Raw genomic sequence first — 26,881 nt, 5'->3', positions numbered from 1 at the left:
ATCTGACATACAACTCAAGATGTACCCAATATCCTTTCTCACACATGGCTTCTCCTCATAATGGGGGTCTTATAATCTAGAGCACCATGGATCATTGGTGGCACCTTATGAGGGTGGGGCATTTAGCATATCTAGCATTGACTTGGTGAGCCCTTATAATTACCTCAAGAGACCTATTTTGTACCCTATTATTACAAGTCTTCTTCCCCATCAAGCCAAAATGAGAGCACAAGAGTTCATGAATGCATAGCACCCCATGAAGGTACAAAAGAGCACAATAAACCATGAAGGCACAAGAGAAGTCACAAGGGATTATCTTGAGGGCCATGCGAAGAGCTTTTTTTGTGGGTGAGGGTAGAGCAAATATACACTACAAGTATGACTCTAGACCATTGAATGAAGAAGTAAATATCATCCTTATACATGTCTCCCCACTCAAACCCCATGGTGCATGATGATTGATCTAGGATTGTGAGAAGGACTCCTTAAATGATGTAGGATCCAGTTGGAGAGACATGTATGAGGTTAATGTTTACTGCCTCACCCATGGTGTTGATGTTAGAATATCAAGCTCGTACATGTGTGTTTGACCGACATGAGCTGGACACAACTAGTAGCTATGGGTGTGCTAAATGAACAAGAAGAAGAATAGAGATAGGAAGCATGTTGCTTCACTCCGTGTTGCTCCCCTTTCTGCTTCCATGAAATATAACATGGTATCAGAGCCATGAATGGGCTCACTGGTGGAATGCACTCAAGAAGAAGACTTGAAGAGTGACCTGAAGAGCTGGAAAAGGAAGAGGACTGACTGTCATTTCCCATCAATGGTCACACAGAGGTATGTACTGTGAAGCATTGGATTCCTATTGCTTGAAGGAGGAGTTGTAGCTTGCTGAGGAGTCTTCAAAGGCCTGATTGAGTATTAGTGTGGGCCCTATCATGATTATTATCATCAAATGGTGCTGCTGTACACTCCTGGCAGACATGCATGTTTGCGCCTGATGAAGGCATGGCTTCTGCTGAAGCAAAATTGACATGAGCACTGTACAAGAAGTCATCAAATGGTAGTGAGCATATATTGGAAGGTAGTTCAAGGTTACAAGAAGCCATTGCTTGTGTTGGAGCTCTGTTATGAGCTAAAATCAGAGTACACTGACCTAGGACAGAAGGCTGAACTGCTGTATACAGTGTATATACAGCATATGCAATACTTTGAAAGAGCCTTGAAGCTCTCTGACATGCGTTATGGACCTCATTGGAGCCTAGGAGCACTCTGGAAGACATATGTATCAGTTCTCATGCCTTTGAGCTGAAGTCCCTTGAAGAAAATACTCAGATCTGGAAGTGTAAACAGGCTGGAAACCTGTCTCAAAATAGTGGGCAGCAAGCATTAGCTTTCATTGAAGCATTACTTGACACTTGGCTGGGATCTATCATATGTATGACATGGGATATGTATGTTGGAAGTTTATGGATTGGGTTGAGCATCAAGGGATCATGGAAGTTGAAGTCTAAGGCTAGTGATTACTACAGTGACATTGTCTTAGTGGTTGCAAGCAGTAAATGCAATATATGAATTGGATTCATGAAGACAGGATGCCTATAGTTACCCGAATGCTCATGTATTGAACCTAACACTTCAAAGTGAATGTCTGACATGATTTGAGGATGTTTTGGAGCTGGACTAACTGTGGTTTACTGAGAAGTTGCTAATTGCAATTTGTAAGCAGAAGGCTTGATACTTATACCTGCTATCTATGCACTGATTTGTGCCTCATTGGTTATGCTCAGATTGCTACATGTACTAGCAGATGTCTATGAAGGTTTGGGACATGCATGCCATGTATACTACTCAGTTTTGGGCTTGAAATCACTGCTGGTCACTCACAGAATTATAGTTTTCAAACTACATATATGTACCCTGGCAGTGAGGTTGCAGGAGTTCAAACAGAAGTGAATACATAGTAATTGCATTGACTGTTTTACTCACAGGTTAAGCCACTTGGTGTGAGCTGTTTTGGACTGTCAGTGGGCTGAAATATCCTGGCTTTTTACTACAATTAATTGTAGAAAACTATCATAAACAGTTCCGGGCTGAAGCTGAACTGTTAAGAAGATCTTGGTTTGCAGGTAGTCAGGCAAGGTCTACAACATGGCAAATGCTGATAGAACTAATAATGTAACCCAGATTGTGGGAGAAAAGCTTAATAGCAATAATTATGCAATATGGAAGTTCCGCATGGAGAACTTTCTGATAGGCAAAGGATATTGGGACTTAGTGACAGGTGTTGAGGCTGAACCTAAAGTTCTAGATAGGAATCCTACAGCTGATCAAAGACGAGCGCATTGAGCTTGGACGGAAAGAGCTCGCAGAGTTTTACATTGGCTGTCATTATGTATCTCGGATGCTATGGTGATGCAGATCATGAACTGTAAATCCCCAGCAGATGCATGGAATATATTGGTCAAATACTATGGCACAACTACAAGTGCAAGGAAGATACAACTGAAGCAGAAATTCAATAACATGGAGAGGAAGAACAAATTCATACAAGATTATGTCACAGAGGTTAAGACCATAGCAGATCAGCTGGCATCTATTGGCTCACAGGTAGAAGATGATGAGGATATGGTTACAGTGACCTTAAATGGCTTGGGTCCGGAGTACAAGTCTTTTGACACTTCAGTATCTGTGCGAGCCGAGATGCCTGACTTTAATGAGCTGGTTGCATTATTGATTCATGAAGAGGTGAAGCTTGGCTTAGCTACAGGGTCAAGCAGCTCAAAGAATAAGGATGCAGTTTTTTACTCGAATCAGCGTGGTCATGGTAGCCGTGGTAGAGGCTATGGATCTGGCAGAGGAGGCCAGCAGAATGCATCCTATAGTAATAGCAATCAGCAGTCATCAAATGCAAGAGGTGGTGGAAACTTTCGAGGCAGGGGGAGATCTAACTCCCATGGGCAGAGGCTCATGGTAGCAGCAGCATCAGTCAGACAATCCAAATAAAGATAAGGTTTGTCACTACTGTGGAAAGTATGGGCATATTGCAAAGGACTGCTAGAAGAAGCAGGGAAACCAGAAGGGCAAGCAGCATGGACATTATGCTATGTCTAGTCAAGTAGATGACTCTGGTGATAGACTGTTTGCCATGCAGTATGTCAAAGATAAGGCTGCTGAAAAATTATCTAATGATGCAGTGTGGTGCATTGATTCAAAAGCGTCGAATCACATGACCCCTCACGGTGATTGGTTCACGGATATGGTGGCTAAAAAGCATGGCTATGTATGCACAGGTGATGACACGCAGCATAGCATTGAGCATAAAGGCAAAGTGCCTCTTGTGGTCCATAATGGCAGAAAGAAAAATTTGCATGATGTATTGCATGTCCCTTCAATTACGAAGAACTTGTTATCTGTTGGTCAGATGACGGAGCAGAACTTGCAAGTTAGATTCAATAAGCATGGCTACTTTATTGACGAATTTGGAAATGGCTGCAAGTTGATAGCTCGTGGTCACAGGAATGGCAGAATGTTTACTCTTGATGCTTCTTTGCCAAAGCTGAATTCATCTATGTTTGCCCATGGTTCTGGCACTGTTAGGGATTTGTAAATATGGCACAAGAGAGTGGGGCATGTCAATTTGCAAAGGCTGCAAATTATGCAAAAGAAACATCTGGTTACAGGGTTACCGAAGTTCCAATTTTCAGATATTGGTCATGTGTGCGAGGCTTGCCAGTTCGGTAAGCAGTCACGATTGCCATTTGTCAGGCATGTACGACAGAGTACACGTCCAGTGCATTTAGTGCACTCTGATGTTTGGGGGCCAGCTCATAATGTATCTATGGGAGGTTCCAGATATTATGTATCCTTCATTGATGACTACAGTTGATATACCTGGCTTTACATATTGAAAACAAAAGATGAGGTCCTTGCTGTTTTTCATCAATTTAAAGCACAGGTTGAGAAGGAGGTTGAATGCTACATCTCTTGCTTGAGATCTGATAGTGGTGGGGAGTATGTATCAAATGAATTTGATGATTTCTTGGCTGAAAATGGCATTCGTAGGCAGCTACACTCTGCAACAAAACGGAGTAGCTGAAAGGAAGAATAGAATTTTGATGGAAGCTGCTAGGGCTATGATGAATGAAAAGCATATGCCACTTTACTATTGGGCAGAGGCTGTTATGACAGTAGTATACATTTTGAACAGGACTCCCTCTGCAGGTATTCATGAGATGATACCGTTTGAGAAGTTGTATATCTATAAGCCAGATGTAAGTCACATGAAATTCTTTGGCTGTCTTGCTTATGTGCATATTCCAGATGAGAAAAGGAAGAAGTTGGATCCCAAAGCACATAAGTGTGTTTTCATTGGATATTCGCAGGAGAAGAAAGCATACAAATGTTATGATCCCTCTACCAGGGAGACTTTGGTAAGCAGGGATGTTATCTTTGATGAGATGGGTTCTTGGTATGTATCACCAGTTGCAGTGCTAGCGGATACTCCTCCCACTTATGCCTCTACAATTGATTTACAGCAGAGTACTGTTATGACAGGACCTCATAGTCAGACAGTATCCCCATGGACAGGGAGATTGAGGAGCTCGTCGTCCACTGACATTGGTATGTCAGTGAGGGGGAGACATGATGTCTTGGACAGCAAAGGAAAAGAGAAAGTTATTGAGGATGCATCTAGTATGATGACACCTGGCAGAATAACTTCTGGCTATGAGTCTGGTGATACTTTAGACATCGAACTTGGTATTCTGACTGTCTATACACCTAGCACAAGGCAGAGCAGGTATATTCTGCCTCATGAGAGAGGGGAATTGAGTAGTGCACCACAGCTTAGACGCTCGCAAAGGGTCAAATACCCTGTTGACAGGTTGACATACAGTGACTACTCTGCAAAGCATTATGCGTACATGACAAAAGTGATGGAGGTCAAAGAACCAAGTACATATGCTGAAGCAGTGAAAGATGAGAATTGGTGTGTAGCCATGGATGAAGAAATGAATGCCTTGGCTGAAAATAAAACATGGGATTTAGTACCACTGCCCGAAGGGAAAAATACCATTGGCTGCAAATGGGTCTACAAAATCAAATGCAAGTCAGATGGCAGTGTGGAGAGATACAAAGCCAGGTTGGTTGCAAAGGGGTATGCCCAACAGTATGGACTTGATTATGAGGAAACATTCAGCCCTATTGCCAAGATGGCAACCATACGCACTGTGATTGCCTTGGCTGCTGCTAAAGGCTGGAAATTGCAGCAGATGGATGTTAAGAATGCATTTCTTAACGGTGACCTAGCAGAGAATGTCTATATGGTTCAGTCGGAAGGGTATGTTCACCCTGATTTTCAGCATTATGTATGCAGGCTGAAAAAGGCATTGTACGGGCTGAAACAGGCTCCGAGAGCTTGGCATGCTAGGATCAGTAACTACTTGCAGAGATTGGGTTTTGATGTTGACAGGGCTGATCATACCCTATTTACAAAGAAGACTGACAGTGGTTTAGTGTGCTGGTCATATACGTTGATGATTTGATAATCACTGGTGATGATGACTTGGGCATACAGCATGTAATGAAGATGCTAAAATCTGAATTTGACATGAAAGACCTAGGAGAACTAAAATATTTCTTAGGCATTGAGGTAATTCCAGCTAACAACGGGTTATGGCTGATGCAGAAGCACTATGCCATAGAGATGCTGAAGAACTATGGCATGGCTGAATGCAAACCGCTGGATACACCTCTTGATCAGAATGTCAAGCTAGACATGAACACTGGGGCTGAAGTAGAGGATGTGACTATGTACAGGCAGATGGTTGGCAGTTTGATTTACTTGACCATAACTAGGCCTGACTTGAGCTATGCTGTAGGGCTCATTAGCCAGTTTATGGAGAAGCCTAGAAAGCCGCACTTGGATGCAGTTAGATGCATTATGAGATATGTTAAGTCCACTGTAGAGTATGGACTGTTCTATGTCAAAGATAAGCCCTTGATATTGACTGGATACACGGATGCAGATTGGGCAGGTTGCTCATATGATCATAGATCTACGAGTGGATATGCATTTGGATTTGGTAGCGGCATGATTAGCTGGAGCAGCAAGAAGCAGCCTACGGTTGCTTTGTCGAGTACTGAGGCAGAGTACAGGGGTGCTGCATTGGCAGCATGCGAGATTTCATGACTACTCAAGCTTATGGCTGATTTGGACATACAGGTAGATGCTCCAGTGAAGTTACTATGTGACAATCTGAGTAGTGTACTCCTGGCTATGAATCTAGTCTATCATGCCAGGACGAAACACATAGAGGTACACTACCATTTCATCAGAGAGATGGTTCTTGCAGGACGAGTTGATCTTATGCATGTGAAGACTGATGAACAGGTAGTGGATATCTTTACCAAGTCCTTGGGTAAAGATAAGTTTTGTGGTTTTAGACAGCTGCTTGGAATACATATGTTGTCTTGAGCTTGAGGGGGAGTGTTAGAATATCAAGCTCATACATGTGTGTTTGACCGACATGAGCTGGACACAGCTAGTCTTGCTAGATTAGTTAGGTATATTAAATAATTCAGTGTTACTTCTAGTGTGAATGGTCTTTATGACCTTAGGTTGTATATGCACTATGGGTGTGCTAAATGAACAAGAAGAAGAATAGAGAGAGAAAGCATGTTGCTTCACTCCGTGTTGCTCCCCTTCCTGCTTCCATGAAATATAACAGTTGAGTCATCCCATTAGCCATGATTCTCCTTATGCACTTTAGAATGTTATGATCCTCTTGTGGTGTGCACTACACACCATGGCTTCTAGATACCATGTGCCACAAACTTCTCTACGCACAATATATTTGTGAATATGTCAACTATCTAATCCTATATGCTCTCACATATACCAAGTCAATCTCTCCTACAAGTACCTTCTCTCTCACAAAGTGGCAATGCACCTCAACGTATTTTTTCTTAGCATGGAACACTAGGTTCCTATCATGTTGTATCCTACTCATATTGTCAGAGTGAATGACAACTGGACCATCTCCCTATACATCCAAATCACCCAATAACTTTTACAGCTATACCACCTCACATCTTGCCATAGCAATACCTCTACACTTAGCCTCTATACTTGATAAAGCAACCATAGGTTACTTTTTGTTTCTCTACATAATTGTTGCACTACTAAGGGAAAACATGAATCTGCTAGTAGATCTTCTGTTAGAGATGCTACCATGCCAAACTACATCTATGTATCCAAACACTTGTATATCCTTATCTACCACATAAAAAAGTCCATAATGCAAAGTGGACTTCACATATCTCAATATATTGCATCCAAATAAGGCTTTCTAGGCATATGCAATAACTCATTAACAAGGCCAATAGTATAATCAAGTTTGGCCTTATGATAGTCATGTAAATTAGACTCCCTATTATCCTCCTAAACATAGTAGGGTCTTCTATCTCATCCCCAATATCAACACTCAACTTTATATTTTTCTCCAACATTTTTGAAAGAGGCTTGTATGCTATCATACCATACTTGCACAATATATCCAAGCCATACTACCTTTGGAATAGCCATATACCATCACCACATCTCATCACCTCGATACCAAGTAAGTACCTTAGCTCACCCAAATCCTTCATCTCAAAATTTTTCCTCGAATGGTCCTTGACTTCTACAATCCCATTATCACTGTCACTTGTAATGATCAAGTCATCTACATAGATGACTATGATAATGAAACTTGCATCTCACTTTCTCATATAAAGTGAGTGATCATCCTTAGAAATATAAAAGCCAATGTTAAAAAGATACTCTCTAATCTTGTCAAACCATGCTATGGGTCCTTGCTTCATCCCATAGAGCATCTTCTTTAACTTATAAACATAGGTGGGATACTCTACATCCTTATAACCTACTAGCTACTCCATATATATCTCTTCTTGCAATTTACCATGCAAGAAGGAAATTTTTACATCCATTTTGTGTAAAATCTAACCTTTGAATGTTGCCAAAGAAATCAAAGATCTAACAGTGTGCCATCCTAACAACTGGACTGAATATCTCTTCATAATCTATGTCATATGTTTGAGAATAGCCTTTTGTAACTAGCCTAGCCTTATACTTGCTAATAGAACCATATTCATTATGCTTAATTTTGTAGACCCATTTATAGCCAATAGATTTCTTGACCCTAGGAAATGGTACTAGATCCCAAGTCTTATTAGCTTCTAATGCAGCCATATCCTCATCCATTGCGACATCATCCCACTGAGCACGACCAATAGCATCCTCAAAACAAGTGGGCTCAACATCCTCAACCACCTTTATCATATAAGCATGATGGTGAGCTTCATAACCTTCAAAATTAAAACTTTTAACATGACATCTAACCTTGCTAGACCTGCATACCACCGGATCACTCAGTGGAGCCTTTACATTACCATGTGCTCTTTGTACACTTGGTGTCTTGAATTGAAGGAATACTAAGCTTATCATCCAAACTCTCTGAACGGTTAGAATCTCCATCAAACCCAAATGACTAGAACATTCATCATTACCATTTAACACTTTCTTCTTCCCTTTGTCTTTACCTACAACACTAGTAGATGCACCTAAAGATGTGCAAATACTCCTTAGTCTCCCAAACCAAGGGCTAGTTGTAGATGTAGTACTAGTATGTAAAAAAGGTTGTCTTGCTTGGTTACAAAACTAACATGCTTCACACACTTTACGAAATTTTACAACTTTAAAAGTAGGTAATCCTTGTAACTAACCCTTTGGACTACATAAACCTTTGCACATTTGCATGTCCAATACATTTGTTCTATATTCAAATGTCTACAACCACTCATTTTCTTTTAGCATACATAGCAACATTCATGGTAAGAATTCTACCATCTAGAGTGAACATGTAGCCAACTCTACTTCCTTTTATGACCAACCTACACTTATCATTACAATCTTCTACAAAATAATACTTTTTATTAAATCAAACTTATAGCCCTTGCTCTACCATTTGGCCAACAAACACTAAATTCTTTGTGATGGATGGCACCTTTAATACATCTGGCAAACTCTTATCCTTGGCCAACATGCAAAGACAAGGAAACTTTTCTAATGTGTAAAATTGAATGGCATGAATCATCACCCATTTGCACACAACCTGAATTTTGTAAATCTTTTCTCTCCCCAAACCATTTAGCATGACTAGTCAAATGATTAGATGCACCTGAATTAACATACAATACATCACCATGTCCCCTTTCCTATAATAGTATTTATCATATGCTACATAACAAACAAACCCTCATTTTTGTCTTCATTTTTTCGTGAAGATAATGTATAGTTTCCTTACTGTATTTTACCTCTACGAATATCATCCTTCTTAGTATAACACAGGGTTGCAATATGACTTGTTTTATCATAATAGTAATAAATAATACTAGAATTGCTAGAACCTCTATTTTGCCATCTACCTCTTCCTCTAGAGATCCCCCTATCTCTAAAGTTTCCATGGCCTCATGAAACCTCCATTCCACTAAACTATTGATTTAACTATTTTTTTTGTTATTATTAGCACATTCCATACTACAGCCTCTTGAAGAGGATCTACTATATCTCTTTCCTGAACTTAAGTAAAATGCTTGGAACTATTCACCACTACTTTCAAATGATTCACCCTACATGTCGATCCCTTCAATGATCATAAGAGAGACCAACTCATGAAAAATTGGAAACAACTTTTGTACATATACAAAAAGTGACGAATGATTTCCAAGATTTCTCATTATTAAGGCCACCCAATGTAGATGAAATAAAATAATCATCAGTAGGCATTACATCAATAACTACTAAGGCATCTACCAATGCTTCTCACTTTTAAAACATACTCATTTGCAGACATCTTTCCTTTCTTCAAACTATTCAACTATTGTAAAATTTGAATCTTCCGTGCCTTTATATTTATTGAAAACATATTCTCAAAAATTTCCAAGCTCCATATGAAGTTTTACATTTTTTATATGTCTCAACATAGTATTATCTATGATTGCAGATAGCTAATACATTACCTTTTTTGTCTTTTGCATTTCATTCTTTCCACACCTTTAATTCTTTTGCAGTCTCACAAGATTACTTAGCTATGGCTCATTTTCTTCACCTAAAACAAACTCAAAGAGGCATTTTTCAATAAGAAATTTTGTCACACGAAACTTCTATGATAGGTAGTTGTTATTGTCTAGCTTCTCAATTATGGGTTTTCCATTGTTCTTTGCCATTATCACAAAATTGATACAAAAGAACAAGCAAATCTTTTGCAACCTTTTACAATAAGTACTTAGCAACACACACAAGTAGCTTTTTTTATTGACTGCTCTACAATACATGTAATCTGCAAACTATTGCATATAAAACTTGTGTTTGCTTCTTGGAAAATGCCTCAAAACTTATAGATTCGAAATCTATATCCTATGCATCCACTTTTGGTCAACACAATCGAAATCGTAGTATATCCAAAACTGTTATTCGTAATCTTGGGGGTCTAAAATGAGGCCCAAAATAGCCTCATATTGCCAAAAAAGCAGCAAAAAATATCTAAAGGGAAAATTTGCAAAATATATAGTGCTTTGCTCTTGCACACCAAATCTTGCCAGTAATTTGAGATTTTTGATATGCTCTACTTCCAATGCCTCCACAGGCACTATCCAAGAGAGAGTGTTCTTCTTTAACAAACATCCTAAAGAGAGTTATAGTCATCAAGCATATGACCCATGACTTGAATAGTAGACCAAGCGATCCTCTTCAACTTGAATCTTGACTGATTACACTGATCTTTCCTAGGCTCTCAGGTTGCATAAAAAGCTACAAATTCTATGTTGAACTAGTAGATGCAATTTCTTTCCCAAATCAAGGTCACAACAGTAATGAGTGATGAGATAATGAAGTTTTTTTTGGTTATCCTTTGCCCCACAACTAGGCCAAATGGGCTATTGTTCTATTCTCTATTAGGTTTTGGAGAATAATGATGCCAAGAAAATGAAGATTTAGGCCCAATACTTGCCAATCATAGTTGCCAAGATGAAGATTATTGATGAATAAGAGAGTATCATGAGCATGATCTGATAAAGGAATAAGAACCCCCTACTATCATATTGTTCTATCTTCCCTTCTATTAGAACTTGCAAATAGTACAATCAACTCTGGATTTGCTAAAGTATTTCATATGTCAAACTAAGCTAAATGGTATATGACTTTCTCCTCGTAATGCCAAGAGAGTCATTGCAAAGGTCTTTGATGCCCTAGATTAAGAGATCAAGAGATAAAAGTAATTTCCTCCACTTTAAATAAGTAGTTTGATATATAACAACATGAACTGAATGTAACCTCCACAAATCTCTATGTCATAGGTGGTAGGCATGGAGCTCTTTGTACTTCAAACTTCACCTTGAGTAGGCCAAATGCATAAGCTTATTTCCCAAAGAAAAAACATTGATTCTTGATCGGTCATGGCCATTTTTGATCGGTCATGGCCATTGATGCCCTATAAATGAACCAATCTATCAGCACATTTTGCACCTATTGTACTATTGAAATAGCGAATTCTCCTTCCATAATCCAAGTCACAATGGTAATGAAAATTAAGCATACATTGTCAAGAATGGTTGTAAGGATGAAGATTATCCATCATGAGTGTTGTATCTATATGGTCATTAGCTATTGTAGAGTTAAAACAACCCTAATGTATACCCTATCGTATAGCATATTGTCAGTCCTACTTTCTTGTAAGGATTTCTCAAGAGAATGCCATGAAGGAAAATCCTTAAGAAAGTAACTGCAATGATTAACATCGAAGATTGTGCTTAATCCTTATTTCTTCCAAGCTGTCAGAGAAGACACAAGATCTCTAGGTTTATTTCTCATTATCATTATTAGTAAGGCTGGTTACACACCAAATGATGAATACCCCCAGAGTGTGTGCATGCAATTTTGGAAACTGGGTGTAGACATGGGTAGAAAGCCTTTATACAAAAAGATCCGCCATTTAGTGTGTAACCAGCCTAAGATTGCTCCACTTTGATGCCTAGAATAGATCAATGCATAGGGGAGTAATAATACATACCTCCAAGAATTACAAATGTCCCTATTTCTATGACTTGACTTTTGAAAGCTTTAGGGCCCATTGATCAACCCCTTCTTTGAGACTTTGGCCAGTCAATGTAGTCCCCCCATTTTTAGTGGGACTACATCCCTCCATTTTTAGTGGGACTACATCAAATTCTTGAAGCAAACCAAACATGGGTAGAAATGATTGCAGTTTTGGAGATCTCTCTCCTCACTGTCATCATAATTGCTGCTTTTAGTGTGATCTTGCCACTTGCTCCCCCACTACACTTGCCATCCCCACTCAAGTGATTCACACTCAAGTCAATTGACTTGAGTGGGGCACAACTCTTAGTCTCTTCCAAGTCTTGCAGCCTCCATTTTGATACAGGTCTTCAAAATTAATTGAAAAATAATGATGGGCTACCATTATATCCATCTTCCACCATTTTTTCCTTGATCTCCCTCAAATGACTCCAGATCTAAGCTTGGTTAACTATGAAAAGTCTACTAGTTCCACATATGTTGTGGTAACCAAACTATACTTGCTACCCTCTATCTAAATTGAAATTTTGACTTGAAAATGTCTAGATATAGACTAAACATCACGTTTTAATACTAACTAAAATGAATCAATCTTCCAATTGAAAAAGGAACCATGAATTCATGCAAAAAAGACAAGAAACCATAGGAAGCCATAGCCATAGCCATATCATATATTGCAATGGTCCACATGGCACAATGAATGCTCATGACATAAGAGGAACCATAAATAAAATGGAAAGGTACAAAGAACAAGGATTATGGAACCTCAAGAGGCCTACTCTTGCATGAAACTCACCTCATGCTAGGTGGACATGAGTATGCACCCTCATCTGTGGAGGGAGGAAGAACCTCAAGAGCTCCAAAAAGGGAGAAGCTCGCAAATGATTCTTCCAATGATCAAAAGATGTGCAACATGCACAAGTTTCCCCCTTTTATCCTAAACCCTAATGCCCTAGGTTTAGTATATTTAGCATGCCCTACAATAGCTACATTACAAAGACTACTCATCTAAGGGAGGATTAAGACATGACAATGGCTTTGTTTGGTGATAGAGGTTCTTTGGGTAAAGAAAGTTGGAAGTTGGTTAGCACCTTGTGCTACATGGCACAAAGTTCATATGGATGGGGAGAAATGCCACCATTTTAGGCAAGGAAGTTAGGAAGCTACCTTTGGAGAACTTAAGCAATCATTTCAGCCCAAATGTTGGATATTTAAGCTCTCTTATGAAAATCCTATCTCGATTAGAATTTAGGTTAGTGCCTTAATGCAACTTAGGATGTTGTAATTATGTTTAACTACTTCTAATACAATCTATACCATGTTACAAAAAAACTATTGTTAGAAACCTGCACCATCAACCACAAAAGCAAGTCACAATGTTATAACTAGATGAGTTTGATGATAGTTCACAAGAGCCAAATAGGGTACATGTAAAATATAATTTGAGAATATATTGTCCTTCTTTACAACATCATGAATCAACACCTACCCGAAAAAAAACATATAAGGTTGTAAAGTGATCTTTCTTAGAGCTATCTCAAATAATTGGAATCCTTATATCGTGAGAAGCTTTAAATCATAATAAATAACATCTCAATTTGGTCACCATGTGCACATTTTATTTTTGTGTTATCATAGTAAATGAGTTTCATGTAAGATAGTTTTTGACAATATATTATCATGCATGAGCTAGGAGCAAATGTGATACCCAGTAAAGCATTCTTTACTTCAAGTAAAATAGTCAAGTAAATGTGGTTTACTTTAACCAAAATGGAAGCATTGTTTCACTAAATCTATGCTTGAGAGTGCTTGAATGAAAGCATTAAGATCTACTTGATACTACTATTGCACTGAATCCACCTCATTGTCCTCCTCTAGATTAAAGAATAAAACTTCAAACATGCTCTATGTGGTGTTTTTGGAATCCTTGGAAGTGCACTCCCATAACCTAATCTCTCATTTAGTTTGTCTTTTGATGTGCTATTGTGAGATTTTCTAACAAGTCAAGTAAATGTCACCTTTCCCATTGATTTTACTTTTTTACTTAGTTTTATTCGCTTTTCCTCCTTGTAATATGGAAATGGCATACAAAATTGAAACAATAACCTAAAGCTTACAAGTTATCATCATGTTCTATCTTTTAAGTTAGATGAAATATGGTAATGCATGTGAACCCCAAGAATTGTCCCTAGTCTACCTTATCACATTTTCATGATCTCTTTGTCCTTATATATTCCCATGACATGTTAGGGACATTCAAAAGGCATTCCAAAATCATACAACTTAGTAAACCTTAAGATTGAGAATCATAGTCCATCGAGCAATGAGTCACAATCTTTCAAATTTCAATGATCTTTTGTAAACACCAGTTCACCACTTCATCAAGAGAATTGATCCTTGACGTTTCATGCTTTATAACTAAAGAGAATGGTACAAAAAATTTGAATTGTTGCAAAAATTACTCAATTTATCTTTAAAGAACAATGATGATTAAAATTTCTACATAGCTAGTTGTGAGATTCAAAGGTGGGTGTGTTCAACCAAGTATAATAAGAAACCTAACTAGTTAGATATCAAAGTTGTTAGAATTTATAAGAATATAATACTATAATTGTGATGACATGTACCAATCATTGAAGATTGTTAGAATATGTTCGCAAGTAATACCACTAAAAGATCATTTGGAATCTTCAACATTCAAAGGTCAGCAATGCAAGGTTACCCTCTTAGTCCACTTCTAATTGCACTACCCATGCACTCCAAACACGTGCCTTGCCAAGATGTGCTCATGCTAATTTTATTGAGGATATGAAGATCAATTATAAACATGGTTAGGAGCAAACATTCCTCTATGACACATTTATGTTTATGTATGCTACTAAGGATAGCCAAATAGCTCATGAAAGAAGTGAAATTATTATTCCTAACATTTAGAGTTAGTACTACCTAGAAAAGTATTATTTCCTTGATTGTTCTAAAAAATATGTTAAAGGCCTTGGTTGGCTAGGAAGGTAGTACACCGATATTGATGCAAAAGATTACAAGATCTTGATCACATCAAGAAAAAGTTTTGATTTTTTAAATATTGCATATCAAGTCAACAATGAAATTCAAACTTCATGGCTTATTCAAGAAGGTTGGTCAATGATTGAGTTAAATTTTCTTCTAAAAATTGGGATCTATTTTTTCAAGTATTAATCTATGGTACAACAATGCTAATGGCTCATGAGAGAAAATCTTAGAAGAAGAGGTTAACCAAGTTAACTTTAACACTATAATTAAGTAAATAATGCTTGATTCATTAAGATTTTGGATCTCACATTTCAAGACTAATATGTTCTATTATTGAAATCACTCACCATAGCTTAAGACTAATATATCAATTGATGTACCTCTAAATATAAAAATGTGAATAATCCAAAATCAGTTGATTATGTGGCCTAGCACCATAGATGCATCTTTGTCTATCTCTATACACCAACCAAGTCTAACAACAAATATATTCAATGTGAGAATCAGTATAAGTGAATCATTTTCTACAACATAAAAAAGACAAGTTATCAAACATCGGAATCACAAAAAAGAAGGTAAATGATACTCGAGAGGTACTTGACTAAAGGCTGTCATGTCAATATTCTTTATACCCCCCATAACCACTAGCATTGGTCGATATGTATATTATGGAATCACCTCCTAGTGGAAATCACCATGTACACATGAGCAATCTCACGTTCAAAAAGGATAGATGTCTCCATCAACTTCCTGGTTAAGAAAGAACCATCCTCACCTTGAGAATTCACCCCGTTGCATAGAGGAGAACCATCTAAGACCATCATCCCTCTAGCTAATAGAAGCCCCACACAAGCTACCTCATACACACTAATAAATGCTTCTTGGCAATAGCTACAACACAACTTATCCGTCATGAAAGAAAATTTCAGAAGAAGAGATTAACCAAGTCATCCTTAACTCTATTATTCAAGTAAAGAATTTGGGATGGAATTAAGTATGTTAGTGTGATTGGTCCACAATTGATTTCATCTCAAAGTCTTTGTATCACTTTGAGACAAGATAAAGACAAAAAATGCTTAACTCTATATCAATCTTTTATAAATCAACCTGAAGTGGAAACATTTAAACAAATACTTAAGGATATGCTAGAAAAGACAAAGTGGATTCAAAGAATAAGCTAACATAAGGCAATTAGAGTAAATTTTAAGGGAAATAAAAATTTTTCTTTTAGAGAGAAATCAAACTATACACTCAATCTCACTTGGGATGGCTTAAAATACCATATTTTCATATGTGATCCTTATTAGATAGTCAAATACTCATGAAAGCAAGCTCCATATCCATCTCCAAAATTTGTATTCCATAATTGCTTGAAAATATATGTACCCAAGACTAAACACTTTGTGCATTATCAATTCATTAAATTTGGGAAAACTTGAATTAGTTAAAGATTTAGATATTCCCTAAGGATCAAGTTATTTTTTAACATTTAGGTAAATGGAAAAGGTTACATATATGCAAAAGATTCACAAAAAAATTATTCAAAAATATAGTCCAAGATTTCCTTGAGATAAGGACACCCGTATTTTTTAAAAATAGGGATGAATGTGATGTATCCATTTTTCATCTATTAAATGTGAATATCCACACTGATTAAAGATGTTTAATACCAAATTTACTCAAGAATCTCTCAAAAATTAAGGAGATTATGTATGAATAAGCTTTAACCTAATGCACAATAGTTACATAGAAATAATTTTTTTAATAGTGCTTCACATAGAACATCATAAAAGTATACTTTAAGATTCTAGGAACAAGATAAACTAAAGAAACATAATTTAAAATGGTGGGAAAGTGGAACCTTCTTTTTTGGAGTTCTTTGTGGAAAATCCAATAGAAAAAGAAGCTCCAACTTAGCCACATGGGTGAAAAAAATATGGGTTGGTTACAAAAGATGATTTCACAAAATATGGAGTGGAGGTCTAAAAACTCTCAAAACACTTCAAAAATGGAGAAAAAAACTTGAAACAAAGGGGAGGACTCAATCCACTCTCTCCCTTTATATAAATAACCCATATAAGCCAAATTCTTCCTTGTGAGCCTATCCCCATCTTAGCCCTAGTCCATTCTTAACTAGTTTAGACTATTTCTCACTCACAAGAGTATTTTAGATTTTTTCACACCAAGAAAGTACATTCTTACGAGTACATTAATTCCTTCATGTCTCTTTCATCTCATTGTCTATTTCTTCTCATCCCAATCGTCCCATGGAAGCTGTACTATGGTTATCCCAAGTTTTCTCTTCATATTCATTATCCCACAAAAGCTCTATAAAAGCATCCCACTCCCCCCTTCATCTCAATTATCTTATGGAAGCTCTATCAAACTTAATCCATGTTTTTCCCTTCATCTCAATCAAATCATAGACTTTGCAAACATTATCCCAAATTTCTCCTTCATCTCAATCATATTTTGGAAGCTCTACTATAGTTATTCCAATTTTACTCTTCATCTTAGTGCTACCAATTTCCCAAAGTAATGTGAAAGTCATGCCAAAAATATCCTAATATTCAAGTGTCTAATTTTTAAAAACTTCTATTCTACATAATAGAGACATGATTTTTCATTTTTGGAAGCCTATGATCAAGAAGAGAAACATGATAAACACATCGTTTCAATGTCTCGCAACTGCTATAGGGATTGGGTAAAAAAGAATGTATGTTAGAATCTCAAAACCAAAGTCTAAACACCCTGCAAGGTTGTAAATAAACCATATTCTAGTGTGAGTTATATGAAGTTGCTTGGCCTTTGAGAATGTGGACCAAGTGGTAGTAAGCTCACCATGGTGAAGATTCAATTCTTGAAGTGTAGGAGGAGCTCAGAGGAGCTCTAAGTGAGTACATCCTCCTATAATCAAGGATTAAAATGTGATCAAACTACCTTGTAGGGTTCAAAGGACTTGGTTCTAGACAAAGATAAGTGATGTTAGTTGAATGAGAGCTTGTGAGTTAAAGACCAAATTGACTTTCTAGGACAATGATGGTGGCTACCCCTTATAGTTTAATTAGGGAAAAAAGCATCATCCTAGTCGAAGAGAGTTGATCAGTTTTGAATCTCACAAATTACCAAGTGATCCAGTTTGACCAAGTGTTTGAATGTTATGGGTTTTGATTGAGAAGTGCTTCCCTTGGAAGATTGAATTGAAGTTTCCACAGTCCACTAAGCATGTTGTATTGTTATTGCTTCCCTTGGAAGATTGAATTGAAGTTTCCACAGTCCACTAAGCATGTTGTATTGTTATTGCTTCCCTTGGAAGATTGAATTGAAGTTTCCACAGTCAACTAAGCATGTTGTATTGTTAATCAATCATGGATAAGGGATTTGACCAACCACCATATGTGTCCATAAGTCAAAGCATTCATAATAAGGTGTTGGTCCATATCTATAACTAGGAGTCTTAGCACACATAATTGAGTTTTGGTTCACATTCATAACAAGTTGTTGGCCCACATCTATCACTAGGAGTCTTAGCACGCATAATTGAGATTTGATCCACATTCATAACAAGTTGTTGGTCCACATCTATCACTAGGAGTCTTAGCATGCATAATTGAGTTTTGGTCCACATTCATAAACATCAATAGCTAAACAAATGTATGCTCTAGAATAGGAACTAACATCACATCTTCATCATCATGAGAAGTCATTTGTAGTTGTTGATTTACCATCATCATCTATTGTGGCCAAACTAAAGTAAATAAAGTTCAAATGCAAGAGACACAAGAAAATTTTTGGCCTCTCTCTCTCTCTCTCTCTCTCTCTCTCTCTCTCTCTCTCTCTCTCTCTCTCTCTCTCTCTCTCTCTCTCCAACAAAAATGTTTGTAATCTACTTGGTACAGTTCTAAGAAATTTTGTTGGAATATTTGTAATTCAATGATGTCACAAACAACTAATCAATAGTCGTAACCTCAATCATTGATTGAGTGAATGTATATTGCAAACAACTAATCAATAGTCGTGACCTCAAATCATTGATTTAGTGAATGCATATTGCAAGTACATTGATTTGTCACAAACAACTAATCGATAGTCATGACCTCAAATCATTGATTTAGTGAATGCATCTTGCAAGTGCATTGATTTGTAATTCAATGATGTCGTAAACAACTAATCAATAGTCGTGATCTCAAATCATTGACTTAGTGAATGCATATTGCAAGTACATTGATTTATAATTCAATGATGTCATAAACAACTAATCAATAGTCATGACCTCAAATCATTGATTTAGTGAATGCATTTTGCAAGTACATTTGTTCCAAGGGTGTGCTATATGCATTACCTTTCAACACACTTTAGTTATTGCTAACTAGCATTGTGCAATGTAGGCAATGCTAACTAGTAGAGGACATTGCAAACAATGATAAGTACATATACTAATGGTTGTTTGAAATATGTTATCTTGTATGCCCGAGCTCCATGTGTTTTCTATTATAGATTTACTTAGGGACATGAGCAATGTTGTTGATTATGCTCAAGCAATACACAAATTATATGTGGTACCTTAATTCACAAGTACATGGTATCGAGCAATGTTCACCTTCCTCTTTATAATCTCTAATTCTTTGCAAAGATCTTAAACATTCCCATTTTAGATTAACTCTTTGTTGCACATCTTGTACATGCTACTTTGTAGGTTATTCCCATGTAGAGAACACTATGAAAGTTATCCAACACTTTCATTATGGATATCTCTTTATTCTTGCGAGTGGCATGGATATCTCTTTATTCTTGTGAGTGGCACCCTTCCTTAAGGGGAATGCCAACACTCCACACTATCTAGCATGGGTACCTCTTTATTTGTATGAGTGGTAATGCTTTCTAGAAGAATGCATCACCTCTTTATTTGTATGAGTGGTATTTCTTTCTAGAACAATGCATCACCCCTTTATTTATATGAGCGGTAATGCTTTCTAGAAGAATGCCATCTCCTAATATACTTTAGAGATATATTTACATTCCTTTCTTTGATTTGTGATATTCATTGTATGCTTGAAAACTGACAGTTATTTTACATTAGTGTTAAGTGGATTAATGCTAAGAAAGATTTGCAAAAGTAAAGATTGAAGGTTCTTGCATTGGCTTCATAAAATGCTCCATCTTGAACTTGCAATCACTGGGTTATGCAATCATCCCTTAAGTTCCTAGAAGTTATGGCTTTCCAAAAAGACCATATGCCTTATAATGTCCTCAAATATGCATAGTGCTCACAAAAACCTTTTTCTCATAGCAAGAAAAAATAAAGGCAAGTTCCCAAAGCAACTAGATTTGCAATTCAAAATCTCAATAACATACCAATTTCATAACTAAAATACTCAAAAAAGTCCGCCGGTATTTTTAAAGGCATAACCAAATTCCAACTAGTACTTTAGAATTACAACTATTGCAAATACATAGAAATGCAAATTTTCATCCAACCCACGTTAACTTAGTAGATGCCTTGATACCTTACACTTGTCAAGGAGTTGGATACGTCTAGAGGAGGGGAGTTTCTGGAGGGGTCGGATTGGGGGCCTTCCTAGATCTCGTTGGAGGTCACGATTATGAAGGGCTGTCCCATTGATCACAATGTAAATGTCTAAAACTCTTTTGCAACAATATGTACTTAAAACTTTCTCGAAAAAAATAAATAAACAATAAAATACAGTTTTTTGTTGGGAATACACTAGAAGTGGAATGTTCTCCAATAGTGCGAGGTCAAATTGAAGCTATTTAATTAAGGTATATAACACGAAACCCCTAAGAATTTTGAGTGGGGGAATACAAGGGCGAATGTTTTGTTGATAACAAGATTTACAAACATAGTTTTAAGTGTTTTGTTGAAAAATTTGGTGTAAAGAAGGATCATTTGCTGAGGGTTTTAAGCGCAAAAATACAGATTGGCTGCGATAAAACCTCAGGATAGTAGGGACTCGATGAAAATTTTCCCGTGTCGAATCCAGGACTCGAGTTAATTGACAGATTTGGGCGCTATCAATATCGACTTTGGTGCCTCCTGATTCTGGGACTGCACATGAATACACAGTTACCGAGTGGATTTGCTCTCATTTACAAGCCATAGTAGATGTAGGCAAGCATGTAACGACACAGTGTGTTTGCCTCCATTTTGAGCAGGGACCGATTGAACTCTGGCTGCCCTTTGTGTGTGTGTGTGTGTGTGAGTGAGAGAGATTCTTTGTGTTGCTTGGTGGTGCCTGAATGCTTGTAATTACACATATTTCACCTAGAGCATACACTTCAATCCCCTTGAATGCTACTATATTGGCACACCCTCCTGCAAGGCTAGATGGTTGCCCAATTCAGCTTTGCCTGCCCTTGTGTTAATTCATGAAGTTTGAATGCTTGTAAATACACATATTAACACATACACAATATGCTTTAATCGCCTTGCATGGCAGTAAAATAGCACACCTTCCTGCAAGGGTAATAGATGCTTGCCCAATCATGTTGTTTGCCCAATCATATTGGGCAAGATTGAGAGGAGGGGAGATCAAGTGACACTCTTCATTTTCTGCAAATGAACTTGTGCAGCTGGACACTTGCACATATGATGGAGGAGGCTAGAAAGAGGTTGTCAAAGCGGTGCAACAATCTCGACAATCTGGCAATGCCTTCCCTCATCATTTTGAAGAAGCCCCTGCTCCTCCTCTTCTTCCTTAGCATCTTCATCCTGAAGCTTTTGGGTGATGCCTCCTGCAACCTCCGGGCGAAGATCACACATGCAACTTGGCTCTTCAGGGCCCTTAGCGCCCTTGTTTTCTTCCTCGTGCTCGAAGCCCCCACCTCCTCATCCTCAGGGATGTTCATCATATGCGTCCACTTCACCTGCCTTGCCTGCATCTTGAGGTTGACCGTTGCCTTGTGCACCTTCACAGTCAGCCCCGGGCTTGCCAGTGCTCGCACGTTTATGTTCGATGCTACTTCAGCTGCCTGAACAGCAAAGATGTGCTCAATGTAGCTGAGTAGGCTATGCTCTTTCACTATGTCCAATGATACTCCTCCCAAATGGAAGCTTAGATGGGCATTGAGTGTCCACTGATCTCTGTTTGCGAGCTCAAATGCACTTGTTTCTGGGTCTAGCAACATCATCTGCCCTGCAAATGCATAGGAATAGCCAGTGTGGAAGGACAGGGCAAGAGCAAGAAGCCTGTGTAGCATGAACCTTGATAGTGCAGGGAGCCACGCCAATGCTTGCGATGCCATTGTGAGCAGTCGGAATTTTTGGGTGATCTTCAGCCTCATCTTCATCATCTCCATCGACAGCATAAGCACTCTTGTGCAGTGAAACAAATCCTCCAAAGGTCCCACCTGCAGGCCAGCCCATAGACTATAGAGAGTATAGGCCACTGGCATCACCTTGGGCACAAAGTCATTCCATGACACAAGGTGCACAAAATGCCTTTTGTAGTGGGAGTTGATGTACCTGGCTAGCCTGTAGTCTGCAAAGAAAGGGCATCCGAACGTGTAGCACTGAACCTGCAGCAAAGTGCAGCAATGTCATTAGCTACTGTTTGGCACTCTGCTTGCTTATGCATCTCCACAGTCGGCTTATAACAATTGTACCACTATGACACACAGGTAAGAAAATGATGACCAAATTTTATTTATCAATGTGCATAGAGAAGCTGCAACATGTATAACAATCTCTGTTAAACCCTTCCACTTGCTACTGACAGCTTGTGGGCACCTTTCCTACCCATCTAATAGTCACACCGTATCTTATCAATGTCCACAGAGAAGCTGCAGATTTCGAGCCATCTCAGTTCTTCTCAACAGTAAAATATGTTTATTCTTGGAAGGTCATTCTCCACTTAGAGGGGGCAGGAGGATGAAAGCACGATGTGCTAGAAAGTTCTTCTTTGTTTGCTCCTTACAGACATTAAGGATAAAAGCATGCTTTCCTCTTTGCTGCACTCTCCATTTTGAGAGGCTTTTAAGCTTAGCTACAAAGACAATATTCTGACTAGCCACTATATAAGTCCTCAGCATAACTTAGTGACCACACTCTGTAAAAGGGCCTTAACTACTGGGTAGGACTCTCATGCTGTTAGATGCAAGAAGACTTTTAAGCTTAGCTACAAGACCGATATTCTGATTAGCCAGTATATAAGCCCTCAGCATAGCTTAGTGACCACACTCTGTAAACGGACCTTAACTACTAGGAAGGCATCTCATGCTGTTAGATTCAAGAATGCTTAATGGGAGGAGACAAATTATCGTCTGGATTTCCAACTTGAATGCTCTCTTTTCGAGCACATTAAATAAGGGAGTTATACTCAACACAAGTGACAGTCATGATCAGAACATGTGAAACACCTAAATCAGAGGACTCTGAAAGTTTATGAAGAATCAACTGCCCAGGCATACAAGGGTAAAATACCTGTTGATGGCACCATCTCCCAGTGGACTCCAGCAGCCTGAGGGTCAGTAGAGATGCTACTGCACCTCCCAATGAGTGCCCTGTCAGCACTATGTTCTCATTCCTGATCAGGAGCCTCCTGAAGTAGTCCAATGGGATACTCTTAGCCCGGTCAAGGAACCCTGCGTGTGCAGCCCCATCCCCAAGACTCATCGTTCGATGCACAATGTTGAGGTCTGCAAGGGCGTCACTCACATCCATGGTGCCACGGCATGCCACGATGTAGTGGCCCTGTGTCAGGCTCCTCACCACAAGCAGGGTCTGCTTGCAACCCCCAAACCCAGCTGCCTTGAGCTCCTCCTCAGGGAGAAACTCGTACCTCGCGGTTGGTGGGAGGCCATAGTCCTTGTCCATGGCCTCAAGTTCTTCTTCTGGGTTCTTGCCATAGACCACTGCAGAGAGGATGATGGCATCCACGAGCCAGAGGGGGTGTCTATCACCCTTGATGATGCTGCCTAGAGAGGCCATGGGAAGAGAGAGAGAGAGAGAGAGAGGCAGGGCACTCTTTCTCTTGTTTGCTTGCACTTGTATCAGATGCAAGGTGCCGAAAGCATGGCAATGATGAATGAAACAGGAGAGTGAGACTCTTGAAGAGACCCAATTCAACTGCAGAGGGATTTGCAAGGGTTAATCGTCACCAGTTTGCTGGGGGTGATGCTTACTTGTATCAGATGCAAAGAGCTGCAAGGATGGCAATGATGAAGGAGAGAGTGAGACGTTCAAGAAACCCAATTCAACTGGACTTACATGGATATTTGCAAGGATTAACCAGATGGTGCATTATGATGGGACACGGACACAGACACAGACAGACAGACAGATCCTGACCACGGCAAGCTGAAACAACAGGTGTCAAGCCTCTACAATAGCGGTTAAGCATTATACCTAAATTCTGCCAACAAGATACCAGAGGGGTGAAATTCCAGTGAATTATTGGAACTGTTTTTGGCCTCAGCATCGCTACAGACTGTAAATTAAATACAGTAATAAAGACTCTTTTGTGTGACAAAAATACGCTAATATTTTTCGAATGCGCCAATAAGAAATACGCGATTTAAAAACAATACACCAGAATATACTTTCTGCAAGCCATTTTTGGGCAAATATTATATATAGGCGACTCGGGAGTCGGCAACGGCCCAATCGACCGAAGGTGTGGACCAGACAGGCTGGCAGCTTCCCGCGCAGTGATTGGTCCACTTGGCACGTCACTGTTGGTCCGCAAGGCGAGCCTCCGTGTCCCACACAAGCTGATTGCTCATCCATTGACACACGTAGCTCACCGCCACTGATGACACGTGAGGAGCAGCAGCGCACACGATCAAAGTTATTCAGTCACAATAAACATCATCGCCGGGCCGAGCTTCTTGACTCACAAACCTTTTCTAACACGTTTTTTGCACGCCTATAGATGGGCATTCCCACCTTAACATAGCTAACATGGAGTCCTATCTCAATTCCCATTACTGACAATATCCCATAGATTTCTCCGAGTAGTACTTCTTTCCAATTAAATCTGGTGCGGTGAACTTTTTGGAATATTACTTGCAAAATTTTCAATAGTCTATTATTAGCCTTGTAGTTAATAAAGAGGATGAGGAATAATTTCAGTTTCTCTTCTGCATCCAGACCATAATCCATTCCCTCAATCTCGTGATCTTTTAGATTAAATATTTGTTTAAGGTTGGTGTTGTCCATCCAATCTTTTGTGTCCTTATCCCATATGTCTCCCCGATTTTCAACACCAGCACGGGTTTTGTCTAGATACCAACAAAAGCCTTTGTGATTAAGGCTTAGCTAGAGATTTATTGCTAGTTTGAGATGTTGATTCCACTTGTCCATCCTTACTTTCAAGACCTCAGTCTCGTGACATTTTAGATTAAATCTATGTTTAAGGTTGGTGTTGTCCATCCAATCTTTTGTGTCCTATCCCATATGTCTCCCCGATTTTCAATACCTTTTTTAAATGTTTTGTGGGCAATCTTATATTGAACAAGCTCCACATGTGATACAAAGCAGCTGAATCATACTAAGTCTTTCCAGCTCCAAGGGAAAGTGAAGTTTTGTTGAGGGGAGAGAGTGTTAAAGTATAAAACTTATTTTTTATTTTTTTACTTATTTTTTATTTTTAAGGGTTTTTTAATTTTCAAACATGTGGAGCGCTTGCATGAACTAAGATACCACATTATATTTCATATGACCCCATGTGAACACTAAAAGAATCATAAAAATGCATAAAATCCTCAATTTCTCCAAAATCTCTCAATTTTTATATTGCAAATTTTCTTAATTTTTATTTTAATTATGTGAATAACGAGAACTGATTGAACATTTTGAATTTTCAAACACTAGAAATCACACTATAAGGATTTGAGCTAGTAGCGACGCCGATTAGCGACGGTGGATAGCGGCGTCGCTATTGGCGTCGCTAATGGCGTCGCTAATAGCGTCGCTATTTGCGACGCTATTTGCGTCGCATTAGCGATGCTCCACAAGGAAAAAAAGCGGGCCGAAATCGAGCGCGGTTTTCATTTTGCGTTTGCAGCTTGTGTGTTTTGAGAGCGAGAGCGAGGGAGAGAGCGACCGTCGTGAGAGAAGGAGAGGAAGATGACTTGCCGCCGCCGCCGCTGCCGCCGTTGTTCACAAAGGAGAGGATGAGCCTTCATCGCAAAGAGGAGCCGCCCCACACTCGCTATATCTCATCGGTGAGTCTCCCTCTCTCTTTCTTTTGCTTGTTTAAGGTTTAAATCACTTTCTATTTTGCTTGTTTAGGAGAGGAAATGAGAGAGAAAGAGAGGGAGAGGGAGAGAGAGGGAGAGAAAGAGAAAGAGAGGGAGAGGGAGGGGGAGGAAATGAGAGAGGGAGAGAAAGAGAAAGAGAAAGAGAGGGAGAGGGAGAGGGAGGGAGAGTACATTCTCTCTCTCCCTCTCCCTTTTGCTTGTTTAATGTTTAAATCCCTTTATTTTTTGCTTGTTTAGGAGAGGAAATGAGAGAGAAAGAGAGGGAGAGGGAGAGGGAGGGGAAGGAAATGAGAGAGGGAGAGAAAGAGAAAGAGAGGGAGAGGGAGAGGGAGAGGGAGGGAGAGTGCATTCTCTCTCTCCCTCTCCCTTTGCTTGTTTAATGTTTGAATCACTTTCTTTTTTGCTTGTTTAGGAAAGGAAATGAGAGAGAAAGAGAGAAAGAGAGGGAGAGGGAGAGAGAGGGAGAGAAAGAGAGGGAGAGGGAGGGGAAG

General features: G+C 38.8%; 1 protein-coding gene across 1 annotated transcript; it reads right to left on the bottom strand.

The window, feature by feature from the left end:
- Positions 1–20,889: 20,889 nt before the first annotated feature.
- On the bottom strand, positions 20,890–24,611 carry LOC148009855 (uncharacterized). Its single transcript, XM_087673249.1, has 2 exons — positions 23,611–24,611; positions 20,890–22,706 (listed from the first exon to the last, which is right to left on the bottom strand). The coding sequence occupies exons 1-2, from the start codon at positions 24,115–24,117 to the stop codon at positions 21,735–21,737; spliced, it is 1,479 nt and encodes a 492-aa protein (XP_087529375.1). The 5' UTR covers positions 24,118–24,611; the 3' UTR covers positions 20,890–21,734.
- Positions 24,612–26,881: the final 2,270 nt, after the last annotated feature.

This window comes from Lygodium microphyllum, chromosome 30, assembly GCF_053477565.2.
Source record: "Lygodium microphyllum isolate KBCC chromosome 30, Lygodium_microphyllum_v1.1.10, whole genome shotgun sequence".
In the NCBI taxonomy this organism is placed as follows: Eukaryota; Viridiplantae; Streptophyta; class Polypodiopsida; order Schizaeales; family Lygodiaceae; genus Lygodium; species Lygodium microphyllum.
The sequence above is the reverse complement of the archived record's forward strand: the minus strand, read 5'-3'. Positions and strand labels throughout refer to the sequence as shown.

Coding starts and splice junctions, on each gene's coding strand:
- LOC148009855 (XM_087673249.1), bottom strand. CDS start 24,117: ATGGCCTCTCTAGGCAGCATCATCAAGGGTGATAGACACCCCCTCTGG. Junction 22,707..23,610: donor GGAGATGGTGCCATCAACAG/GTATTTTACCCT, acceptor ACTTTGCTGCAG/GTTCAGTGCTACACGTTCGG.